The sequence below is a fragment of the Saccostrea cucullata genome, unplaced genomic scaffold, assembly GCF_032062105.1.
Source record: "Saccostrea cucullata isolate Sc308-1 unplaced genomic scaffold, CSIRO_AGI_Scuc_v1 ctg11806, whole genome shotgun sequence".
NCBI lineage: Eukaryota > Metazoa > Mollusca > Bivalvia > Ostreida > Ostreidae > Saccostrea > Saccostrea cuccullata.
In genome coordinates, this window is record NW_026922660.1 from 1 (window position 1) to 20,316 (window position 20,316).

The window sequence follows — 20,316 nt, forward strand, 5'->3', positions numbered from 1 at the left end:
GTGCGATTATATAACACCTAAAAGATAACATTATCAAGATATTCAGGAATGTAGATTCTATAAGTAGTAAACAGCCTTGAGCTTTCTGAATGAATCTTATATTTTTATAGAGATTCCGGTGCTATTTAAAACTCTTTAGCACTGAACACACGTATAAATGATATATTAAAATATTTTGACTTATCTTTTTCAATTTTGCAATATAAGTATTATATAGTTCTGTCTTTGTAAAAATGATATCGACATTAAATACCATACTTATTATTTTTATATTTAATATGAATCGAGACACAATACGCACAATTTCAAAATGTATGTTTTGTGTATCATATTATTTTTGGAATTAAAAATATAATTAAATTTTATATAGGTTTAGACATGAAACCAAGTGTGTCGAATTTCAACTTATATCAGACCCACAGTTCCGTGCTGGCAGCCCTGAGCTCCCCTCCTCCCGCTCTGCTACAGGTTGGAGGACACTCTCATGGGATGCTTCCCTCCATTAATCACGTGACCTCTCACATGCAGCAGCAAAATGACGTACTACGAATGAACTATGACAATGACTTAATGCTGAAACAGGAACCACACATTTTTGAACCCTCGCCTCCTAAAGCTGTTCCTGTCGCCGTGAACCCAGATGAAATCAAACAGGAGGAGTTAGAACCAAGGTCAAATGGAATTTCTACGCACAGCGACATCATTCAATTAAAGGCGGCATCTGTAATTGCCGAGGATTCCGAAAGCGATTTTAGCAATCGGAACGTCTGTCCACCAACAGTGAGCGCCAAATAGTTAATGGTTTGAAACATATCTAGTGTTTTTCATGGACGCTTACAGAAAAAGAAATCCAATGCTCGAATCAAGCATAATTTATGACGTAAAATCATATTTCTACAAAGAGACTGGACATTATTCTTATATTGTACTCAAGACTGTTTATAAAACATCAGTTACAGGTTGAAGTAGAACAAACATCACAGAATATTTGTTGGAGAGTTATGACGAGAATTTTTTCATAAAGGGTATATTAAAATGTCATAATATTGATATCAAAAAGTATGCATTTGCATTGCTGAATTTATGTAATATGTGTAGTTTAGAATTTTCCTATAATTTTAATTTCATGCAGGTCATCAAAATGAATCAATTTTGAATCAGATGAAATGAATTCAAAGTGTTAATTTTTAACATGATAATAAAACAAACAAATAAGATGGAGGCATTTATTGCATTATACAGAGATGTTGAACATCTATTCTTAATTTAGAATTTTTAAAAATGATTTTTTACATAATCTTACATGTAATTAAAAAAGTATTACAAAATTGTGAGTTTATAAAACATGTCTCACATGTAGGGTAATTTTATACAGTTTGTAAATAATTAACATTGTATATATATCATGTAGTTTGTGAGTAGATTGAGACGAATCTTGCCAGGGAATACAGTGTTTACAATTTTAGTGTTGGATTGCACATTTCTTGTTCATAAAATGTATATTATATGTAAGAAAAAAACATTCCCAGGAAACGGTTATAAAATTGTTGATGAAAATTGCTTTTCTTGCCAGTAAATAATAAAACAAGGCGACTGTAAAGAATAGGAATTGATGGACCAATCAGATTTATTCATGCACTGATGTTGATTTTTCTTGAATGATTAATTGTTTAAAGTGCCTCTGATTTAATAGACAATCGGCTATTTTCTTGCCAATTATGTATATTTCTTGATTAAAAACATTCCAGTGAAAAGGTTGGTGTTGTTTCACTCATAATAGTCCCAAACTTCAGCCCAAAATATCCTTGACATTTGTTCACATCCAGGTCTTGCTTTTTTTCTCCCTAAAACGTACAGACTATTTCCTCGATATTTTTCACCCGCCAATTTCGAATCTGTGGAGGAAAAAGTTAACCACAGGGGGGCGCTCCTCTTGGGGTTTCATAATTTGCGCTTTGTGAAGGAAAAAGGCAACGACAGAGGGCGCTCCTATTGAAGTGTTATAATGGACATCGTCCTCTTAATGGAACCCAGCGCTCTGTATGATTTACAAAATGGAGGTTCCTTCTGAAATGGAAAAAAATATTGCCATATCCTGACTTTATATACACCAGTATTTTGATGAATGCTTTTTATTTGACCAGCAAGCATCTTTTTAGTTACCAACTTTTCAGTTACGTCAACTTAGCAACTTAAGGATATCCGATCCTCAGCCAGGAAGGATAACTCCAAAAATTAATATTTAATTTGAAATTCATCAAAATGAAGCTTGAAAATTAATTTTTTTTCATGCAACAATTTTCATTTCATTCATATCCAAGGTTTTTGGAAGTTTTAGAAAAGGTCTTATAAAAGCTGACCTTTGTACTCTATAAAAGAAAAAAAAATTAAATAACAGTTTTAGAAAAATAAGATTTTCTTGAATCCAGCCTTAAAGTAGATACCAAAGCTCATAGCATGATATGAAATAAGAAGTGATTTGTGGTGTCTTGCAATGATAGAAAAAGCCTTTTACACTATGTATTATAGAATACATGACGGAAATAAAAGACAAAAAATACCAAATAAGTCTAAAATCATGACAATTTCTCTGAATGCCTGGATACCTATCGTTTTTTAACCTAAAATATATTTGTTGATCAATTTGCAATTAGAAAATGCATTGCTGATATTCCAATTCGCTTTTTCTGCAAAAATATTGAAGATTTGACAATTTTCCCTATACAATATGATTAACTTTAAGGTGTTTCCACCCTCATAATTTTAATGGTTTAAAGTACAAAAACTGCAGTTATTTTCATTTAATATGCATGTAATTTTCCAATCAATGCAAAAAATGCATAGGTCTCCATATTATTTCAGGTGCGAAACATAGATAAACAGAGGTGTATGTCAACATAAAAAAAAATCGCACATTTTTTGTAAACAGTGTTATGAAAAATATGTAAAAACTGGATAAAATGCATAATTCTGATGCTGAATGTTCCTAAATACTTCCTACTTATGAGAAACTTGAATTGTAAATATCAGGGAAACTATTTTACATTAGAAGTACAATAAAGCAAATGCCTGAATGAAGAGACATTAGAAGGAGTTATTGCCCTTGTCAACATTTGTTAAAGATTGAATAATTGATTAAATAAAGAAAATATGCATTTTTTCAAAATTCTTTTACTTTACAATATTTATCATAAAATCTATTATAAGGCGTTTTTCCAAAAGATGCTGTTCTATTAGGTATGAATTTAAACAAATTACAATTTTTGCAAAAACCTATGACATCATAGGAGGGTGGCATTACCTTAATCTTTAACTTTAAAGAAATACTGAGGATAAATTTACATAACTTTGTATATTCAGAGATACTTTAATGAGTACTTTTGATTATATAACTGCTAATTTTATAAACCCTGAGGATCGAACTACCTTAACTTTGTGAATGGTTTTAAGATATTTTAGTTTACTTGTATACCCTAGGAAAGTTGAAACAGAAAAAAAAAACGTGTAAGAAAACTATTTATTGTTAAATTTCAAATGCTTTTGACCTTAAAGTTTAATCACCGCAATTCAAATGAAATTGAAACAAAAAATCATAAAAATTAACAATTTCAGTTCATAGAATATGCAAATATATCCTAATCAGATAAACTGCATGAACGGTCTCTTTGTTTCTTTCGTTGGAAAACAAACCTCCAATGCGGCTATTCTAAATTTTACGGAGTGTGATTGATGATACCAAAAGAGATTCATGCATTATTAGCTCACCTGAGTTGTAAGTTTTAGTACACTTTTTTGAATAATTACCCTTTGTCTAGTGTCCGGGTGTCTGTCTGTTTGTCAATTTACATTTCGACTTTTTCTAAAAAGTCACTTGGTAAGTTTTAGCTACACTTGGCACAAAATAAGCATTTTTTAATCAAGAAGATTTGATATTGTTCAATTGAAGGGTAAAACCTCGGTCATTGAAAATTTTCTCAAGAAGCTCTGAACCTGAAAAGTTGAAACGCATCTCTATGCCCCCTGATAAAGGATAAAATCTGGATTATTCAAATCATGGCCCCTTGCCCTTGGGCTGTTTTTTTTTTTTAATTTACATAAGAATATGTCGGGGGAAAAGTTTTACAAGGGGATAAATGCATATAGGAAAATGTCTTTAAAATCTTCTTGTATAATTTAAGTTTTCGATGACATATTTTCTCCAAATTATTGGGCTAAAATTCTGGATCACATTTAATCAAGTGCATTCATATATGGTAAAAAAAAATCCTCTTTGCTCTAATTGAAAAGCATGGAATGAATATTGATATTTACCCCATAATATTATATTCGAAATTTAGATTTGGAATACCAATGGTTCCTTTAGGCAAGGATGGTGGCTATGGCATGCCATATTCACAAAAATGAGCTAAACATAGTTTCCCAGTTAAACTAGTGTCTTTCCACAAATGTTTTATTAAAATAGAAAATTTGGTGTTATGACTTGTCGATAAAAATTGGTGGAAAGACAGACACTAGGTTTATCGACTGTAAATCGTGAAACTGTTTTTAAAAGATAATCTATGTTTTGCAATCGCAAATGGTTGTTTTCTGTGTTACGGACATACGCAGCGTACCTTACCTACTGATAATTTTCAAGGTATTCTTAATTTAAGATTATAGTGTCATCAGATATTCATATACAAAAAATCAGTATGCATTACCAGGGATTTTTGAAAGATAAAAATTGATGAAAATTTTGGGATGATTCAAAGACAAATATGTAAAACATACTTAACTTTAGTTATATTCTAGATGTTTCTTTTATCCAACATTGTTTTTGAATAAGTGTACAATACCATACGTAGAAATTAAAATATAGCACACAATTCCTTCGGAAATTAGAACTCTTCACTCCATGGAAAAAGACAGAAAAGTTCAAACTACGTTGCGTATTACCTTAAATACAGTTTAAGATTCTGAAACATAGATTATCGCATTAACTATGGTTTACAGATGTAAAAAAATATAGAATAACGTTGTTAAAGTATAGTTTACAACCGATAAACCTAGTTTATCGACTGTGAAATTATGTTTAGCTGTAAACTATAGTTAACGTTGATCTATATTTTACACCTGTAAACCATAGTTAACGAGGTAATCTATGTTTCAGATCCGTAAACTCTCATTTGCGATTGCAAAACAAAGATTATCTGATAAATACGAGGGACGTTCAATAAATAATGTCATTAGCTCGATGACATACAACATAGAAATCAAATGACATTAAGCTAGACTTTCTTTCATTATTGAATCTTTAATGAATTGATAACAGTTTATGTGACCACTTTTCATCAACTAGTTTCATCGTGAGAAGCTGGGAAACAAGGGCTATTCGAGACACTGCATTATAAATGAATGGTAAAGAATCAGTAAACTAGAGTGAAAATAAAAGCTTCATTAAAGCTGCTGTAAAACGTGTAAAAGTCCCAAAGAAATTTTCACTGAAATATGTGAGATTTACATCAACATTTGACTGTTTTATAGACAAATAAGCAAGTGGATTTCAATGATAAAAAATTATATAATGGGCATCAAAAATGGGTACCGTCCTTGCCAACAAAAATTATAACAACTTATGTAATCTTTGCCCAATTCCAACAAATAATATCTGATGATGTATGACTGACTTTAAGACACATAGCAAATTTGATATACATCATATCGGGAGTAGTTATGTTCCCCAAACGAAGTTGGGGAACATATTGTTTTTACTCTGTTTCTTATTATTATTATGTTCCCCAAACGAAGTTTGGGAACATATTGTTTTTACTTTTTCTGAATTTTTTCTTTGTTCTCCGGTACTTTTTTGTCCGCGAGTGTTCTCGTAAACTACTCATCCGATCTAGGTGAAACCTTTTTAGGGTCACTAGGTATGTTATGTAGATGTGCGGAACGAAGGTCATTTTGCGCGCACGTGCGTGCATGTGCGCGCACGTGTAACACGTGAAATGACCAATATAATAGACTTAGCCGTAACTTTTTAAATATTGGATGAAATGCTTTGAAACTCATAATATAAGGATATGATAGTAGTATAGGCATGATGACATGGTCAAAATAGCAAGATCTCACGCGCATGCAGGTGCCCTTCGCTGCGATTGGCTGAAACTAAAAGTCTAAATATCTATTTTGTTTTCTGATAAAATCCTTTGAAATTTTGAACATAGTCTTACATTATGAAGATCTACAGCATGATATATAAGAATAATCATGAACGCACGCACATGCACGTGTGCTGCAATCTGATTGGCTAAAACTTTAAATGCCTACAACTTTCTTGGTTCTCAATAATACAGGGTGAAATTTCAAATATGAATAGATATAATGATTGCCTACATTATACTACTAGCAAAAGTAAATGCATGGACGTGCATGCACATGCGACCGCACAAAATGTATTAAAAGACAGTATACTTGAGTGTTTGATGTTCATGCAGAATTAAGAACTTCTAAATGTCAAGACATGTAACATACTGAAGCATGCAGATCTTTTTACCCTTGACCTTGAAACTTAGGTCAAGGTCACTGATAACCTGAATAAAATGTTGATATTAGCTATTTACCAAAATCACCTTGACCTATGAACTTGAAATCGACCTTAACCTTTGTCCTTGACCCAAGGGTAAAAAGAAACATGAAGTACATGTACATGTATCTAGAAACACCTTTCAGAGTTTATTTCGGTTGACAGGTTAGAAGTTAAAGAGGTGGTGGTTTTTAATGACCTTGACCTTTCCTCCTAATGTCACAATCAATCTTAAGTTCTTGGAATAAGATACAAGATTCAACTCCAACGTTAAATAGGTTAAGAATAAAAATAACCCCCCCCCCCCACACACACACACACACACAAACAAATCAAATTAATGGCAACGTAGAGAATCACTGTTAAACTCAAATAACACCTCGGACCCACATAAAATTTCAGGAAAACTGCAGAGAAGAGCTCGAGGAAAGTGTATTAAAATATTTCATTTGAGTTTCCAAAGTATATAGAAATTATTAATTTATACAGAAAAAATTACAAATCCTGTCGTGTTTAAAATTAAAGTGCAAATGACCAAAGTTGGCATATAAGCCTTTTATAGCCTATTTATTCAGATGTCGTTAATAGCATTCAATTCTACTGATTTGAAATAATATTTTAATACCAAGCATCCTTTGTTTAATTTACCTTTGAAATTTATTTGAATTTTTTTTAGATTTACGCAATCCCCAGAAATAGCGATTTTCGGTATATTAAAAATCAATATACATGTACGCTCCTTCGTAAAACAATCAGATATTTGCATTCATGAAAAAAATATTAATAAGAAGGTGTTAAACAATATAGGTCATATTAGCTGACACGAATGTCTTTTTAAACATCTCTTGTAAACCCCAGAGAGTAGCCCCCTATGCATTGGAAAAAATGAATAGTTCCGGTCAAAAAACCTTTATATATTTATTTACAAAGTATATAAAATTTACCAGGCACAGGTATCAGAGTTGTCAAAATGGCCTGAGAGGAAATATTTAAAAAATTCTGAACAGAAAGGAAAATCCCTTTTCCATGTATGGAACTACTATTGAATAAGTTCATTTTGATTGGTTAGGTATTGGTGTGATACCCTTAGTCGACTTTAACCCTGCCTTGTCGTCGGAATAAAACCAACTTTGAGCCCGAGGTTAAAATAAGTAGAGAAATAAAATGTGAATCGATATATTAAAAATATGACATATGCTTGAAAAATGGTAAATTTATATATGTATTTTTTTCTTTGATTCGCGGGAAAGAAAGATATGTTAATCGCTTAATCAACATGCCATAATCATCTTGCATATGCATGTACATGTACGTGTGCGTGCATGCAAAACGTTAAACAATATATCGTTGATAGTTGATATCATTGTAACCTTTATATTCTTAAATGAAATTCTGGGATACTTAGCATATTTATAAAAGGTCTTAGAGGAATAAGGCACGATAAGGGACATGGGGAGCGTTTGGGGAACATCTGTAACGGTCCCCGTTACAATTAGCACTAGTTATTATTATTATTATTATTATTTTTCTTCTTCTTCCTGGGTACTTTTTTGTCCGGGAATGATCTTGTAAACTGTTCGTCCGAGGTAGGTAAAACCTTTTTAGGGTAAGTAGACATGTTATGCAGATTTGCGGAATCAAGGTCATTTTGCGCGCACGTGCTTGCAAGAGCGCGCACGTGCAACACTTGAAATAACCAATATAATAGATATAGTCGGAACTTTTCTATTTTTTGATAAAATGCTTTGAAACTCATAATGTAAGGATACATTAGTAGTATAGACAAGATGGCATGGTCAAAATAGCAAGATCTCACGTGCATGCACGTGCGCTTTGCTCTGATTGGCTGAAACTAAAGTCTCAATATCTTTCTTGTTTCTTGTCATAATCTTTTGAAATTTTGAACATGGTCCTACATAATGAAGATCTACAGCATGATATATTAAAATTTTAATAAAAGCATGCGCATGCGCACGTGCTGTAATCTGATTGGCTAAAACTTTAAATGGCTATATCTCCTTTGTTTTTTGACGAAATGCTTTGAAATTTAAAACATAGTCATGCATTACGATATCCTAAAATATGATATAGAAAATATTCATGAAATCACGCGCATGCACGTGTGCTGCAATCTGATTGGCTGAAACTTCAAATGGCTATAACTCTCTTGTTTTTCAACCAAACAGGATGAGATTTAGAACTTGGATAAATATAAGGGACTCCTACAAGAAGGTGTAGTCATTATGCACGTGCTTGCACGTGCGTGCACGTGAAATGAGTAAAATAAAAAATACACTCGAATGAGTGCATTTTTTAATACTTTTGGATTTAATGCTTTGATATTATTAAAATTTAACGTAGTGTAGACAAGATAATATGGTCGTTACGCACATGAACACGCGTGCAATGCCTATTTTTTTAATATATTTTGTATTTTTCTTGGAAGACCTTGATTAAGTCTAAATTCCATAAAGTATTTCTTATTTAATAGAGATAACAGGGAATATGGCACCAAAAGGGAGTTGGGGAGCGTTTGGGGAACATCTGTAACGGTCCCCGTTACAATTAGCACTAGTTTACAATGTTTTAAAGAAACGTTTGACGGTAAAAAAGTTTGGTACTCAAAGATCACTCTATATTTTGAAAAATGAGTGAAAACGACAGCGTGTAGGAATGTCTTAACAATTATTTTAAAATATCAGTAACTTTAGTTATCCAAGTTTCTTTCATATTCAAACAGATAATGGAACATGAATCTATTGCTTAAAACACTCAATACAAAATTTACCATAAGATGAACTTGATAAAAATAGCAAAGGAATGCAAGAACACAAAGATAGATTTATATGCAATTTTCTTAAATATTAGTGGTACTATTGTTCAATTGCGTATTCGGGGAGACAGTTTAATTTTTGGAGGAGTCTAGAAAGCAATCTTTTTGCAAAAAAATCGAAAGGTTTATTAGAGGAAGGACCTAGAATCAGGAATCCACTACATTAAATTTCTTCATGACAGCGTCCAAACCCTGCACCCCTGAAGAGTAAAGGGGTTTTCGGAATAAAAAGAAAGTTAATATTTTTTCACATTAACAATATTCGCTAGACCTTTTACCTTTTGACTTGTTTCTATTTCCAAACTTGAAAAACCACCTTTTAGAAAGAAAAAAAAACAAGTCCAGGAAATCATTGGATCTGCTATTTTCCAGTATACTAAGGGTCATACCCAAAAATGTGTTCTATAAATACAATCAGAAATTAAATATAAATTTAACGGACATCTATTTTATTCAAAAGAGATTAATTAGTAAAATCATGAAGACTAAATCATTAAAAAGCGTCTTTTGCTTCTTTCCGAGCCCTGATGACATCATTTATTGAACGTCCCTCGTACAGTTTCACGATTTGTAAACTATGGTTTACAACTCTTAACTATACTTAATGATCTAATAAATATAGTTTCATGATTTGTGAAACTATGATGAACAGCTCTTAACTATAATTCACGATTGTAAATTTTAGTTTACAGACATGGATTTATGTTTATCAACAAAATCTTTTGTTAACGTTTTATTACAGAAAGATAAACTTAGATTATAGCATTCGTTAACTATAGTTTTACAGATAAAAACTATATAGTTAACGAATTCTTAACTATAGTTCACGGTTTGTAAACTATAGTTTACAGTTGATAAACTTTGTGACTCTCCACCAATTTTTATCAACATAAGTCATAACACCAAATTTCTATTTTAATAAAATATTGTGGAAAGACACTAGCTTAAATGTGAAACTATGTTTAGCTCACTTTTGTGAATATGGCATGCCATAGGCACCATCCTTGCCTAAAGGAACTATTGGTATTCCAAATCTAAATTTCGAATATAATATTATGGGTATAATATCAATATTGATTCCATGCTTTTCTGTTAGAGCAAAGAGGGTTTTTTCACAATACTGTAAACGTATTACATTTGGCTGTGTATTCCTTTTAGCGGCTTTGGCGGATCGCAGCAACCGCTAAATCAAGTACATAGCTAAATGTCTTGCAAGTATACATATAAATATGAATGCGCTAAATCAAATCTACGCTAACTTATTCAAAAGTCAATTTCTGCCAAATGTCGTACACGCTAAATATAATACATTTACAGTACTTAGTATATGAATGAACTAGACACACTGTGATCCAGAATGTGATGTGATATTCGTAAACTATGGTTAACAACTGTTAAATATAGTTTTACAGAGGAATTGTTAACTATAGTTCACGGTTTGTAAGCTATAGTTTACAGTCGATAACCTAGTTTATCAACTGTGAAACTATGTTTAGCTCATTTTTGTGAAATTGGCGTGCCATAGGTGCCGCAAGATAAAATCATTGTTTATCGCTTGCAGAGCAGAGCGGCACTAAGGAATCACTTAACCCATAGGCGCTTGGTTACAGAATGGTGTATTTTGTGTATTATGTGTTTTTCAATGTGTTTCTGAATATTCTCATTAAAATAAAAACAAAAATTCGCCGAAATTAGCACGTTTTAAAAATGTTATATTTACTGTATATAAAAAGAGTATATATAGTAAATATGACATTTTTAGCGGGGGATACATTTTTTTTCTTTTTTTACATTAGCTTGTATTCTTTAACCCATTAAAATTGTGAGGATGGAAAGACTTTTAATGTAGATAATTTATTTCTACAATAATTCTGACCTGCAGATTTTAAAGTCAGCAACAGTAATGGGCATTTGATTCAATATATACTAACTGAAAAATTGATTCGAAACCAGGAAAACAGAGGGAAGGTTGTCGTCATTGGCATCTCTGGGCCTGTATATCACAGGTTTTTATGGACAGGACCCTCCTTTTTCAAAGTACCCCACTTTTATGATTTTTTTGTAAATATCAATTTAATATGATTTTCTTTATTTTTTATCTCTTACTATCCTTTATCTACAGTTCCTGATTTAAAAATCACTTTGAAATTGGACACTTTACCTTTCTATATATGGTACGTGTATTTACAGGGGTACTGAATACATGTAATAGAATTTGTATCTGGCTGGGATTTCAAGGTGATTTTAATTGTATTATCTGTCCAATAATCTTTAATATGATTTTTTTTAGAATGTAATAAAATGTAGTCTTAGTTTCATAAGATGTTTTTTGTCGAGTGAATACTCCCCCCCCCCCCCTCCACCCTTCACCCATTTCCCTAGCAACTACATGTACATTCAAATACACCCACTTTATTTTTGTCTTATGAATCTACCGTAAAACATTTTATAAAAAAATATGTTGACCCCTGCCTTCTCCATAACTTCAATACTTAAAGAAACTCTAAACACTGCACACTGAAGAGCTTCTTTTATAGGGTAGTTTTATGCAGTTAGAGTGATCTGCCCTTAGAAGTAAGATTACTAAAAATTGGTATTTATAATTAATTACACGTTTTGTAAAAGATTAAAACATGCTTAGCATTATATAAGATCAAGAATAAGTAATTGAATTTATTATTTTCATTTATTTTCCCAGTGTAAGTAAACAGCAATATTTTCAGCTCAAAAAAAGTCCATTACTTTTGAACATTTTTCCTGCGGAAATAAGGCACGTATCCTATGTTATAAATGAATGAAAAAGCCTCAGTATGCACACCTTTATATGATATATTTTTCTCAAAGTCCAAAAAGCGATTTCTGTCAGTGTTTAGAGCTTCCTTAAAAGAATGACTTGGAATTTAAAAAACTCTATAATTGATTGGTCCAATAATCAACCAATTTACACCCCATTCAGGAAGATCACGCAAAGGCGGCAGTGTTACACCGGAGGCGATTTAGTGAACACCAAATCGTCAGTCGAGTAAACCAAATACTAGTAATACATATATATCAAGTCCTTTATGGCAAAAAACATGTTTTACACACAACTATCAAAGGAAATAGAATCAATATGAATTATACACATGTATTGACATGTTCACTATTGATATACGTCTTTTAATTTAGTTTATATTCATTGTCATATCATTATAAATAAATTACAGTAAAATAAAATTTGCAACCCATACGTGAATAATCAAGTAGGTTTATATCATGTACTAGGTCTTTTTAATTACCAATAAAAGTTTCAAAACAATTTTAAACAGTTACTGAAAATCTGACATACACATACAATGTTTAAGTAGGAAATGGAATAGCACATGGCACTTCTAGTGGTTCAATAGCTCTATTCTTAGCGTAAACGTTCTGTATGCGTTGTAATCAATTTTCTATGGTTTATTTCTTGATTAGAAATACACAGATGTGTTTCTTGGGAAAATTAACTTTTCAAGAATGTTAAGAATCATAATTAGAAATTATTGTGTGATATAGTATGAATCTAACTAACCAATAACGCACATTTAGAGATAATAGTAAAGCCAGACTTTAAACACTATTACTTTTTAATAAAGCTTCCGTACATAAAGTTTTTTACGACGAATATGTTGTAAAGCTGAAAAATAAAAAAAAATAAAAAAAGAAAGAGAGGGTAAGAAAGAGGGAGAGAGTGGTGTGAGAGAAATTCTGCTGGGAGAGGGAGACATGGGATAGGGAAAAAATGAAAGGGAAACTTTTCCTTTTCTTTTTACCTGCCTTATTCCTATGCCTCGTCGACTCCCTACTCCTGTTTGGAGTGGGGAGAAGATAACTCTGTCAAAATGCGCTCTCGAGAGAAAGGAGAGAGCGAGAGAAGAGTGAGCAAGAGGATAGAGAGTGTGTGTGGGTAGAGTGTGAAGTGAGAGAGAGTGTGTGTGGGGGTATAGTGTGGGGAGACAGAGTGTGTAGGGAGAGAGAGTGTGTGTGGAGAGAGAGTGTGTGTGGGGAGACAGTGTGTGTGTGGGTGGAGACAGTGTGTGTGGGGTGAGTGTGGGTATAGAGAGAGTGTGTAGGGAGAGAGAGTGTGTGTGTGGGGGGAGAGATGTGGGGGGAGAGAGAGAGAGTGTGTGGGGGGAGAGAGTGTGTGGGGGGGGGGGAGAGAATGTGGGGAGAGAGAGTGAGTGGGGAAAGAGTATGTGTGGGGAGAGTGGGGAGAGGGAGTGGGGAGAGAGAGAGTGTGTTTGGGGAGAGAAAGAAAGAAAGTGTGTGTGGAGAGAGAGGGCGAGAGAGAGGGTGGAGAGAGGGTGGAGAGAGATACTGTATGTGTGTGTGTTGGTAGAGTGTGAGGGAGAGAGTGAGCTGAGAGATAGATACAGTATAAAAATAGTAAAATTAATGTTTTTAAGTTAAAAAACAAATACATGTATGTTCTAATCAAAATCTGTAATATGGGTGGGATATGTTTCCCTTAAGTTGAAGAGTTCGAATACTCCGTCAGTAGAGCCTGGAACTGTGTGCTACATTAAAATGTCTATTTATAAATAGATTAAATACTTTTGTACACTTATTCCAAAACAAAAAATTTTGAATTTTTGTATATTTTACTTTGAATTATACAAGAATTGATATATCTAATTTCGGTCGGTCTGTCCGTCTAGCTGTTTGTCCGTCCGTCTGTAGTCAATTCTGTCTGTGCGTAACGCTTGAAACGTTTCCATACAACATCTCCAGAAGCCTTTGAGCTTTTGCAGTGAAATTTTACACAATTTTACACCCCCTTTGGCCTAAAAAAAAGACCCATATTAATTTTTAGGTCAAAAGGTCAAAGATCAGTTATAAATTAAAGCAATTCTGTTTTAACACTTTCGTTTCCGCAAGATATATCGATTAACCGTTTAGCTTTTGCAATATTTAAAATCACAACTCGCTATGGCTTAAAGAAGACCTCTATTAAATTTGAGGTAAAAAGGTCAAAGGTCAAGGTCGCAAATTCATACATTTTATGTATGTGTTTATCAAACTTTCATCCCCGGGCAATATCTCTAAAAGCATTTGAGTTTTTGCAATTAAACATTATACCATAACTCATTCTGTTCCCCACCGCCCTTCTGTCCGTCCCTCCGTTGGGCTGTATTTTTGACTGTTACACTTTCATTTCCAAGCGATATCTCGAGATGCCTTTGAACTTTTGCGATTAAATTCTACATGACAACTACCTACGGCCTAAGAAGCCTATTTTTTAAGTCAAAAGGTTTAGTAGAGGGTAAACTAGACACACTCGTTTTCTTTTTTAATTTTAACAATGTAGAAGGTGAAGTCAACATATGAATGTGACCCATTGTTTTTATTTAACTGGATTTAAGTTCGTCGATGGACGAGGGAAAAAGTTCTCGCTTCGCATGTGAAAGGCCCAGGTTCGAATCCCGGTTGAGCCTTTTTTTCATTTACTACATAATAGTACAATGTATTAGCATCTGAAATGAAGAAGTTATGACGTATGACGTGTACAAACTTATTTTCATAGTGTGATAAATATTTTAAATAATACTGTTTGAAATGTATGCAAACCCTTTATACTGTCAATCTGTCCTTCTTACGATCATTTAAAGAATTTCTAATTTTAAGGTTTTTGTTTGTTTTTGTTTTGTTTGTTTTTGTTTTGTACTTTCAATTCTTTACCTAGGCTCCGCACGATATAAACAGACTCCGGACAATGACAGAGCTATATGTATGTGTATATAATATAATACGTAGATCCAATTTGTAATACTGAGAATTTTTGATAAGATTTTCCCCAATATGCATGTTACTTTAAGAATTTAAAAAAAACAACTTTTATTATGGTCCCGCCATGGTTCGAGAAAGGGGGACAATCGTTACTTTCTATAGACAAGTTTTGCCAATATTTTGTTGTTCCCTTACAACAAAATAATGTATATGAACGTTGCATACTCACTGTGGTTCTTGCAAAGTAAATATAGGGGCGAAAATAACCCTGTATACAGTATATAAATTAAAGTGGTGTAATCAGTACAAGGCTTGGATTTCAACTTCAGGGTCTTGAAGTTGATGTCAAAAGCTTAAGATTTCTTTAACACTATACAAATGTGTAAATTTGTATGATAAGAAGAAAATAATAACCCCAATGAAATTTAAATAAAATTAATGAACTGACATTAACATTCAGAACTTGCCTTATTAGCAATTTAGTGAAATATGTCTCCGGTGAAAATTAGACCTACCCCGGGGCGTCTGTTCGTTTCGTCCTCTGGTGGTTCCACATCGTAAAAATGATCATATTCCCGGATCTTGTCGTACTCGTGAAATTTTATTTCCGTTCTTGGCACATACTCCCGCCTCTTGAATTCTCTTGGTTTTGGGTTGTACTCTCGTATTGTTGGTACATACTTTTTTGGTTTGTATTCTCTAGTTTTGTACATTCCAGTTCTAGAATCCAACATGTCTGAGCGACCATCTTGATTCAAATTGCCTACAGAACATAATTATACCATAAATTTTGCGGTGGTTCAATATTCGTGGAATTCGTGAATTTACATCCTCCACGAATTCATACACTAAGAGTTCATATCTCCTTCTTTCATTTAAGACTCGAATTTTCACTCCCAAGAACCAGTAATATTTAAGCAATCCACGAAAATTGGCTACAAGAAATTGTCCTGAATCCACAGCATTGAAGATTTTTGCCAAGATATTAACTTTCATCAGCGACAAATTTGTGCGTAAGGAATAAGATACTAGTATTTTGTCATTTCAGGTTGTCGAGACAAAGAAAGTTAAAATGCATGTATATGATAGATTTCTACCAAACGTACAGATATCATAATGAAACCATATGAAAATACTACTTTTACTTACTTTTGGCGATCCCAAGAAAAACCGCCCCATGTTTTGGCGATTCAGCCATACCGTGGCTCTTTGTTGACTGGTCTACACCAGCTATAACACTGAATGATAAAGATCCTGGGACGAGGAATTTAACAGTTCTGTTGGGGATGGCTGATTTCTTTTGTTATTTTTTTTTAAATCAACAATTAAAACAATTACAAAGCTGCTCTTAATGATTTATAAATATCGTCATCATTCAAACAGTCAATGTGCAGTCTTTTAAAGAAAATAAAGGGAGAAAAAAATTGTGAGAGGTGAATATAAATTATATTTTTCGTGGGCTTTTAAAATAAGATTCATATGATATTTTGAACTTGAACGTGATCATGGGTTTTTTCGTTCAAAGCGTTTGTATCAGGAAACAAAAAGTACTTATCTAAAGAATTCGGATTGGACCCAAGTATTCACTATCGAACATTCGATCCATAGTCCATGGTGCGATGACGATGATGACAATCGATGCGCCATGGCAATAGTGTAATAACACAATACAGCGTATAATCGAATATCGCGTCAACGTTGTGACATCACCATCTTATAGAATCAACATCGCTCTATCGTACCATCGCACGATCGTCTTCGCATAAGTACATCATCGCTCTATTGACATCGCCCTGAACCTCAGTGGTGACATAGTGACTTGCGTGCTCATTCTGGTGATTATATATATGTAAATCGGACATTGGAACGCTTTCCAAAACTTTCACTGATTTACATGTGTAGATCTAGATTAAGATTATAAACCAAATTATAATTTATAGTATAATCCATTATTATTTCTAAAACTATTTTAGTGTATTTATTTTCTTTCAAGACTGATTTGTCTTTTGGCATTCATACAGACGATGGGCCAGATATGAAAAAGAAGGCGTTGACACTTCGTCAGAATGGATTAAATGCATCAGATCCATGTTACAATCACGTATTAAAAGATTGAGGGGCAGTATGAAAACCATCTACCCTTCTGTATTCAATAAACCAGAAGTGAGAAAAGAATTAGATAGATTATACATGATCAGTACGTACTGGTCCCTGCTGACAAAGCAGGTAACAACATTGTCTTCGTTTGTAAGGCTCATTATATAAATTGTATTTTAGAAGAACTTGGATTTAATTCTGCAAGTGGTAATCCAACTTAAACTCATAGTTCCCTTTCTAAGGTGGAAATTCTTCAAAATCATATGACAGTTTTGAATATTTTTAATATTCCAAAGAACCAAAACGAATTTGATCTACCACGTATATGTATATATGTATATATATACATGTATATATTTAAAAGTAAAAATCCAAATATATCACAAAACATTTACTACAAGCGCTTTCGCCATGCTCGGCTCTTCAGGCAGTTATATTTGTATAAGTATATATACGGGATTCCAAAACTTCATAAGAATCCTTACAAACAAAGATACATAGCGGGTTTCGGTAAATGTTCAATCAAGCCTCTTTCTTTACTCCTCACTAAAATTTTAACAGTAGTGAAGGACAAACTTCAAGAATACTGTGAAACAATATATTCAAGAAGTGGTGTAAATCCGACGTGGATACTTAAAAATTCCAAGGAACTTTTGGACAATTTGAAATCACAAGATATCACCAAAATCAACAGCTTTAAAACTTACGACTTTTCAAATTTATACGCAACCATTCCCCACGATTAATTAAAGTCCCGATCCAGGCTTTATGATATCATTGACAGCTGCTTTTTTAGTAAAAATGGAACTCGTAAATTTACTTACCTTGTCATTGGTTATTTGCAAAATTACTTTGTTAAAAATCATTCTGATTGTAAACACAAGTACTCTGATGTTGACTTCAAAAAGATGCTTGGATTTGTGATTTACAATATCTACGTCGTTTATGGAGACCAGGTCTTCCAACAATCTATTGGAATTCCAGTGTGTACCAATTGCGCCCCGTTATTAGCAGACCTATTTTTGTATTCATATGAAGCAGAATTGGTGCAAAATCTTATGCGTGAAAAGAAGAAAACACTTACCGTGCCTTCAACTCGACATTTAGATAAATCGACGACGTATTGTCAATTAACAAGGGCAATTTCCATTCTTATGTCGATACGATATAATCTGGTGAGCTTGAGATAAAAGATACCACAATGTCTGACACATCTGTTTCATATTTGGATATTTTACTTGAAAAAGACGTTAATGGTAATCTAACAACCAAGCTCTATGATAAACGTGATGACATTAACTTTTCTATCGTCAACTTCCCTTACTTATGCAGCAATATACCTTCATCACCTGCATACGGAGTTTATATATTTCAGTTGATTCGATACGCAAGAGCATGCTCTACGTATGAACAATTTCTAAAACGAGGTAAATTATTGACAAACAAGTTGATGAAACAAGAATTTAAGCTGTCTCGTTTAAAGTTATCAATTCGTAAGTTCTATGGTCGATACAATGAATTTGTTAGCAAATGCAATTTATCATTGAGTCAAATGCTGACTGACGTTTTTCATACTAATAGTTAGTCCATTATTTATACACTGAATTAACGACGGATTTTTCCGTTATTTTCCGATCATGACAAGGAGCACACTTTGGGTGTGACTGATCGGCAGGGGATGCTTACTCCTCCATGGCACCTGATCCCACCTCTGATGTTTTGGAGGTCCGTGTTTGTTCTGCTCCTATTTTGTATTGTTTTATGGACTTTTGATCCTAAATACTGTTCGTTATCTCCATATGTTTCTTGTTAAATAATGAACCGAAAGAGTAACATGGAAAAAGTAACATATAGATTGGACTGACGTATTGAAATATTGGACTGGTTAAGTGAAGCACTGGACTGGCAATGGTGAAATATTTTATCTTCTTCGCATTAAAGACAAAAAACATTGGAATACATAAACGAAAGAACTATAAAGTCATAAAAATGCTAACATTACATGTATATTCAAATAATACATATTCAAGCATTTCAAATGACAATATGCAAGTCTTGAAACTGACTTGGCTTATGAACACTTGCTTGAGTCATCAATACTAAGGGTTCAAGTAGTATTATATACACTGCTTGTATATGTGGGATATCATGCTTGCAATAAATCTAAATATTGCACACAACACGTTCTGGAAGTAGACGTATAGCAAAACCGGAAGTATATCTCCTGTCAGCTGAACACAGAATAGCTGTGTTCCGGTGATGATGTGCGTACTTCTGCTAATAACAGATTTGACCGCTTGATGGTTTCCACAGCACTGTATGGTAGAGAAGGCGAGGACTGGCGAGGCTAAAATAAAATAAACATTAGTCTTTCATACAAACTTTTTTTTTATCAAAAAGAGTTTTTGATTTATACCATGAGTTTGATTATGCAAAATATAATACTGTTAAATGTAACTCATGTTTATTGTTTCCAGAGCTTAGATTTTTGTATTGATTTATATTTATTTGTTCCTTTTTTCGTGTTTCCAATGTATAGGACACACATATACAAAATGAGGAAACATTATAACTTGCATTTAAATTTTTAAAAAAATTGAGCTTACTGGCGGAGGTGTTTTCGGTTTCTGAGGGGGGCGGTTTCTTTGTTTTCTCTGGTCCCTCTTTCTTTGGTTTTTCGTGATATATCCTTGACATAACGTACACGTGATCATAAGTATAGGGTTCGTACTCTCTGCTTTCACGTATTGGTTTGATGGTATGTTTGTATGTGTGTCCTTTGTAAGGTTTAGGGGTGGAACATTTCTTTGCTTGATATGGTTTATTTTTGTTAAACGGTTCGTAGGTCGCTGCTTTATATATTCCATTCTCGCTTCTCATAGCTTCTCCAAATTCATTCGGAATACCTGTGATTTTGAAAAAAAAAAGTTTGAGTTATGAGTGTACTGTATATCTATCATGATTCATAAATTTTTAAACAAGGATTCTTTAAATACATGTATTTCCATTGATACTATGACCTTGACTTTATCAAAGTTACAATTAATACTTGTAAGCAAACATCAGAAAGAAAACC

At 33.1% G+C, this 20,316-nt stretch overlaps 2 protein-coding genes across 2 annotated transcripts; one reads left to right on the plus strand and one right to left on the minus strand.

Annotated features, from left to right (window-relative positions):
* The first annotated feature begins 378 nt into the window (after positions 1-378).
* Positions 379-795, plus strand: LOC134262167 (uncharacterized). Its single transcript, XM_062744559.1, has one exon. It carries the CDS (start codon positions 379-381, stop codon positions 793-795), a length of 417 nt encoding a protein of 138 aa, XP_062600543.1.
* A 1,131-nt stretch (positions 796-1,926) lies between these two features.
* LOC134262168 (uncharacterized) lies at positions 1,927-16,373 on the minus strand. The gene is made up of 3 exons (XM_062744560.1): positions 16,293-16,373; positions 15,659-15,906; positions 1,927-2,067 (listed from the first exon to the last, which is right to left on the minus strand). The coding sequence occupies exons 1-3, from the start codon at positions 16,339-16,341 to the stop codon at positions 1,990-1,992; spliced, it is 375 nt and encodes a 124-aa protein (XP_062600544.1). The 5' UTR covers positions 16,342-16,373; the 3' UTR covers positions 1,927-1,989.
* Between the last annotated feature and the right edge of the window lie 3,943 nt (positions 16,374-20,316).

Coding starts and splice junctions, on each gene's coding strand:
- LOC134262167 (XM_062744559.1), top strand. CDS start 379: ATGAAACCAAGTGTGTCGAATTTCAACTTATATCAGACCCACAGTTCC.
- LOC134262168 (XM_062744560.1), bottom strand. CDS start 16,341: ATGGCTGAATCGCCAAAACATGGGGCGGTTTTTCTTGGGATCGCCAAA. Junction 15,907..16,292: donor TTTTCTTGGGATCGCCAAAA/GTAAGTAAAAGT, acceptor TATGTTCTGTAG/GCAATTTGAATCAAGATGGT. Junction 2,068..15,658: donor AAACGAACAGACGCCCCGGG/GTAGGTCTAATT, acceptor TTTCCATTTCAG/AAGGAACCTCCATTTTGTAA.